Source organism: Nematolebias whitei, unplaced genomic scaffold (assembly GCF_014905685.2).
Source record: "Nematolebias whitei isolate Nwh7 unplaced genomic scaffold, NemWhi1 Nwh_scaf_439, whole genome shotgun sequence".
Classification (NCBI taxonomy): domain Eukaryota; kingdom Metazoa; phylum Chordata; class Actinopteri; order Cyprinodontiformes; family Rivulidae; genus Nematolebias; species Nematolebias whitei.
Window position 1 is genome coordinate 1 of NW_023618984.1, and position 6165 is coordinate 6165.

General features: G+C 50.6%; 1 protein-coding gene across 1 annotated transcript; it reads right to left on the minus strand.

Annotated features, from left to right (window-relative positions):
• Positions 1–4: 4 nt before the first annotated feature.
• On the minus strand, positions 5–5030 carry LOC119429315 (zinc finger protein 436; the record flags this gene model as incomplete). Its single annotated transcript, XM_037696973.1, has 3 exons — positions 4826–5030; positions 1662–1946; positions 5–1422 (listed from the first exon to the last, which is right to left on the minus strand). Coding segments are annotated over exons 1-3 (1908 nt in total), but the record flags the coding sequence as incomplete, so codon positions are not given.
• Between the last annotated feature and the right edge of the window lie 1135 nt (positions 5031–6165).

The window sequence follows — 6165 nt, forward strand, 5'->3', positions numbered from 1 at the left end:
GCTCGATGACATCATCACTCAGCGCAGTGTCACGTGACTCGTCTACCTGCTCGATGACATCATCACTCAGCGCAGTGTCACGTGACTTGTCTACCTGCTCGATGACTCTCAGTTCTCCGGCAGCGTCCACGGTCTCCTGTTTATAAACCAAAGCGTCGGCCATCACATCGTCATCATCAAACAAGATGGGAGGAGCCTCGTCCTGCCCTGGCCCGCCCACACCGTGCATGCGCCTGCGATGCTGCTGCAGGTTTCCGCGGCGGTTGAAGCGAGCAGAGCAGTGTTCGCAGGCGTACGGCCGCTCTCCGGTGTGGATGATGATGTGGCGGGCGAGCTGCGAGCGGCACTTCTTGTCTTTGCCGCAGATGTGGCAGACGAAGGTCTCCGGGGGGCGCGCTCCGTTGGCGTGCACCACCTCATGGTGCCTCTTCAGGTGGCTGTGGCGGCGGAAGCTGCGGCTGCAGAAGTCGCAGGCGAAGGGGCGCACATCGCTGTGGACCAGGGCGTGGCTCGCCAGCAGGGAGCGGAAGCGGAACACCCTGCCACAGACGGGGCACGAGAAGGCGCTCAGCGTGGAAGCGCCCCTCCGGCGTGCAGTGGGCGCCTCTCCAGCTCTGGCCCTCAGGTGCACGCGGGCGTGGTGCTGCTTCAGGCAGGCGGCGCGCTGGAAGCCGCGCAGGCAGATGGTGCAGCGGTGCGGCTTATCGCCTGTGTGGGTCTGAGTGTGAGCGTCCAGCAGCGCCTCGGTCTTCAGGCGCTTCCCGCAGACGTCGCAGGCGAAGGCTCCGTCGAGCCGCGGGCTCACCTGGCCGTCACTGAAGTTGGCGTGCATCAGGATCTTGTGGCGCTTCAGCTGGTACTGGCGGGAGAACTTGCGGCCGCAGACGTCACAGAGGTGCGGCCGCTCGCCCGTGTGCGTCTGGAAGTGAATGACGAGCTGCGAGCGGCACCTGAACTCTTTGCCGCACGAGTCACAGAGCAGCGAGGCGGGCTGGGTCGGGTCGGCGCCGCTGGACTCGTGCACCACCTTCCTGTGGTGCTCCAGGTCGTTGACCCTCATGTAGGCTTTGGGGCAGAGGGGGCAGCGGTGCGGCTTCACGCCCGAGTGGATCACCTCATGTGTCTTCAGGCGGGACCGGCAGCTGAACGTCTTCCCGCAGACGGCGCAGAGCCACGAGGGCGACGCCCGCCGCTTCTCCCGCCTGCTGACGCCGTCGGGGTGGAGGTGGGCCAGGTGGTGCTGCAGGTTGTCGCGGCGGTTGAAGCGCAGCTCGCAGAGGTGGCAGGAGAACGGTTTGTTCCCCGTGTGGATGAAGGAGTGACGCGCCAGGCTGGACTTGTTCTTCATCACCTTCCCACACACCTCACACACAGAGCTGCCGGGCTCCAGCTTCACCGTCTGCACAGGTGCATGCTGGGAGCCTGAGGGGAGGAGACACTCAGATGATTGACAGTTGTCACACTCTCACAGAAACATTTTAAAACCCGTTCGGTTTTATTGGTTACGTCTCGTCACATGTTGATGGCTCTGACTGGACTTCCAGCAGCTTTGGTACAGAACCCAGAACTGGTACTGGTTCTGGGTTCTCGGGTGCAGCTAGTGAGGACTTCAGATGAAGCACGGGTTTAAATGGTTTTCATTAGTTCTGGTTCTGTCTCACCTCTTGTTGGAGTCCAGATGGGATCACCTGCGTCGTCCTCCTCCTCCTGTTGGAGGTCAGGTGACCTGCGGCGGCGCCGGCGGGCCGCATGTGGCCTGGTGGTGTCAGAATACTGAAGTGGCGGCCCTCTTTTGGTTCTGGTCTGAGTGGGCTCATCAGAGAGTTTGACAGCGGGTCGAATGATTCTGGTTCTGGTACGGTTGGTGGTGCAGTGCTGCAGCAGAGCGCCGCCGTCTGATCCGTCGGGTCGAACCGTGAGACACTGCAGCAGCATCGCAGGAGAACCTGCAGACAGAACATGTGTTAGACCGACCTGGGCCCGGTTCTGAGCAGGTTCTGAGCCCTGATCTTCTGTCTCACTGCAGGCTGACGGGCCTCAGGTGACCTGCTGTCAGAACTAGTGTTGTTCGATACCAGGATTTTCTGGTCCGATACGACACGATGCAGTGACCTCATTTAGTCTGAGCTTATAAAACAAACAGGACATCATACAAAATATGTGAAAATATTTTTTCAAACAATAAAAATCATAAAACTATTAAATTATTATATATTTTTCTCCACCGCTCTGTATAATTTGATGACACCACAGAGCAGACAGCGTCCCCACTAGCTCAGGAGCCAGGCAGAAGGAGAAATCCCACACAAGACAGGCTCTGGATCAATGTGGATATCCTAACTGGGCCTTCCTGAAAGAAGAAACCCCAACAGGACTCCAGTCAGCCATCAGGTGAAAAGGAGGAACCCAGACCCAGACCAGTGGTCATTCCAGATGTTGAGGGGGTATCAGAGAAACTGAGACGTTTATTTTCTAAACATAACGTCCCAGTGGCTTTTAAACCCCAAAATACATTAAAGACTGGTTGATGTGGTTCAAGATGGCGGCGCCAGTGTGTTCGGCTTGCCTCTCTCTGCAAACCTTCATTGTTTTTTGCTTTTATAATTCAGGGTGCCAACTCTCTGCTGGTGTATAATCACCAAACGCTTTAAATCTTCAACCCTGTTTTAATAACTTGGCTTCGTTTGTGCAAGAGGGCCAGAAAACTTTCCCCTCCATTTCTGTCGGACGTGCCGTCCCACCTGTGCCACACCCCCATTCCACCTGCACGCAGACGCTGTGGGAAACGCAGCGGCCGGCTGGTCGGACTGAAAGCCTGTTTGGGGTTGGCCGCTCTCTCATGGGTTTGGAGCTGCATCTAATAGTTTCATCCTGTGACGCTCCTCGGATCCTAACAGCTCCTCTCAGGTTCCTGCTGTCGGCCTGGGAGGGGGGCAGCCGGTGCGCTGCCTCCCCCTCCCCCGCCTCCGTGCACGCGGGGTGAATCATCTCAACCTGCGGCTGCTGGACAGAGCTCCTCGGATGGATTACGTCACCCCCCCTCCATCTCATGTTCACATGGCCCTGGTTAATGCTAGATCACTAACAAGACCTTTATTCTGAAGGACTTCTTCACCTCCCCCAGTCTGGATTTCTTATTCTTAACTGAAACATGGGTACTCCCAGTGAGCCCAGTGCTTGTTGTGAACTCTTGCCACTGAACTGTCCTTTCTTCAGCTCTCCCAGGAGGACAGGTCGTGGAGGAGGAATAGCAACTGTGCACAGGAAGAGCGGTCTCTGTAAACAAATCACACCTTTAACATTTTATTCCAGCTTCGAGTTCAACTTATTTGAGCTCGGATCTTCACACCGGGTGCTGAGTGCTCCAAAATACAACAAGGACTTTCTGACGGACTTTGCAGATTTGTTGGCAGGAGTCCTGCCTAAATATGACAGGATCTTAATAACTGGATATTTTAATATCCACGTGCTACACTGTCAAACCGTTGGTCAAAGATTTTTTACAGCTGATCAATTCTTTTCATTTTGTTCAGTTTGTGTCTGGTCCAACACAAGAATGTGGCCACACATTAGATCTGGTCTTAGCTCATGGTTTTAATGGTTCTAATCTGGAAGTGTGTGATGCTGCTTTCTCAGACCACGTGCCTGTGGTGTTTGACGTGCCACTTGTCTGTCACTCAGTCAAACCTCGCGCCAACAGTGTTGTTTTAAAGTGCTTTATAAATAAAGTTGTATTGTGTCCCAAAGATCCAGTCCCCCGGCACAAACAGAGTAATGTTGTGTATGTTGTTCAGTGTCAGGAGGGTGATCAGTCTTACATCAGGGAAACTAAACAGCCACTGGCCAAAAGGATGGACCAGCACAGAAGATCAACATCATCAGGCCAGGACTCTGAGGTCTACACTCATCTCCAGGCCAGAGGTCACTCTTTCAGGGATGAAGATGTTCACATCCTGGACAGAGAGGAACGATGGTTTGAGAGAGGAGTAAAGGAGGCCATCTTTGTGAAAAGAAACCGTCCATCATTAAACAGGGGTGGAGCCTCCAGGTTCAACTGTCCCCCTCTTACAATGTTGTGATTGCTAGTATCACTCAGCCCTCTGTGAACAGTAAACAGCCATCAGGTGCTAATGATCCATTGTTAGGCTGATGGTCCTTCTTGACCATGTGATCAGCTGGTTCTGGTTGTCAGCAGCAAACTGGTTGATCCACTCTGAGAAGGTGCTATTTAAGAGTCTGAGCTGAAAACAGCACCTCAGACTGAGGAAGTCCTCAGGATGAGAGACGAAACGTTTCTGTATTTTTTGTTGTTGTTGTTGTTTTTTGAATGTCCAGAGGAGCAAACTGAACTGTTTTAGATTTAATTTATTGTTCAGTTTGTGTGTTTGTAAGAATGTTTATTGTTGTCATCATCATTTGTTTAAAACGGTCTCTCTGGTGCTCAGTGACACTAACCTGCAGAAATAAAGGTTGAATGAAAAAAAAAAAGACTACACACAGCCGCTCAGGTTTCCATGGCAACATTGGTGCTTTACAAATTACCCAACATGCTCAGCTTTTGATTAGAACAAAGTTCTAAATAAAAGCATAACTTTCAGGATAAAACTTTTTTCAGAATAAAAGTACCAGATTCATAATAAATGTCAGATTTTCAGAATAAAAACATACAAATAAATAAAAGCCTGTTTTAAAATTAAACATGTGTAAAGTTTCAAATTAAAAGCATCGCTTAAAAAGCCTGACTTTCAGAACCAAAGCCCCAGAGCTGAAGTGGAGGTGAACAAAGACCTGGTCCAGGTCCAGACGAGGACACCTCCGTCCTCACCTGAGTGTGTCCAGCTGAGCTGCTGAGTCAGCAGGTCCACCTGGACGCTGGCGTCCCTCGTCTCCGTGAAGTCGCTCTGACAGCCCACCTCCTTCCGCCGCTCCTCCTCAGGACTCTCCCACTGGCAGCCCACGTCCCTCCTCTTCCCCTCCTCCCCTCCCAGCAGGAGGACACAGCGCTGCTCTCGTCCTCCAGGAGCCTCCATCCTCAGCACCTGCCAACAGTCACATGATCAGAACCTCTGCCCTCTGATTGGCTGCTCCGCCCATCACTCATTCAGTCTGAACTAGAACTGGTCCCAGGTCAGCAGCAAGAAGTCTAAAGCTACAGTTTCCAGACAGTCCTTGAACACAGCACTGACTGGAATCTCAGGTGAGAAAGTTTCTGTTGATTTGAAACTCAGGTTGGTCACCTGTCTGCAAAACACCTTCACTGACTACAGATTACTACAGCTGTAGTGACCTGTAGTAATCTGTAGTAATCTGTAGTATGAGAGCAGACCTGAATGGACATGTTGGTGAAGGAAACAGAGGATGAGGAAGTGATGGGTAGGTTTGGTGTCAAGGAAAGAAACCAGGAAGGACAGATGGTGGTGGATTTCACCAAGAGAATGGAAATGGCTGTAGTCAACACCTGTTTCCAAAAGAGGGAGGAGCCTAGAGTGACCTATCAGAGTGGAGGAAGGAGTACGCAGGTCGATTACATTCTGTGTAGAAGAAGAAACCTGAGGGAGACTGGAGACTGTAAGGTTGTGGCAGGGGAGAGCGTGGCCAGACAGCATGGGATGGTTGTGTAGAAAGACGGTTGTTGTGAAGAAGAACTGCTGGGAACGACTTCCTGTTTGAAAACAACATCCCTTTGGTTTTGTCAGCATTTAGCACCAGTTTGAGTAACAGCTGTTAAAGAATGTGTCTGTGTGACAACTGGGACAAAGCTCAGAAATATATTTTTGTTATTACTTTATGGAAAGAAAAAATATTTATGTGTATCATTATCGTACATCTCCATTTATCTTAAAATATTGAGAGATTAATGTTAGTCCATATCACCCAGCCCTACCCTACAGTACAGACCATAGTACCCTACAAATACTATAGTACGCTATAGTATACTACAATAACTATAGGTACTATTGTAGACTACAGAAACAACAGATACTATATCCTGATGCATGCTCAATAATCCAGGTAGAAAAATCTAAAAAAGTTAAATCTGGTCCTCTGGACATTCAAAAAAACAAAAAACAAAACAAAAAAATGTTGAAACGTTTCAGATTTAACTTTTTTAAACAGATACTATAGTACCCTACAGATACTATAGTACCCTATAGTTTACAATGG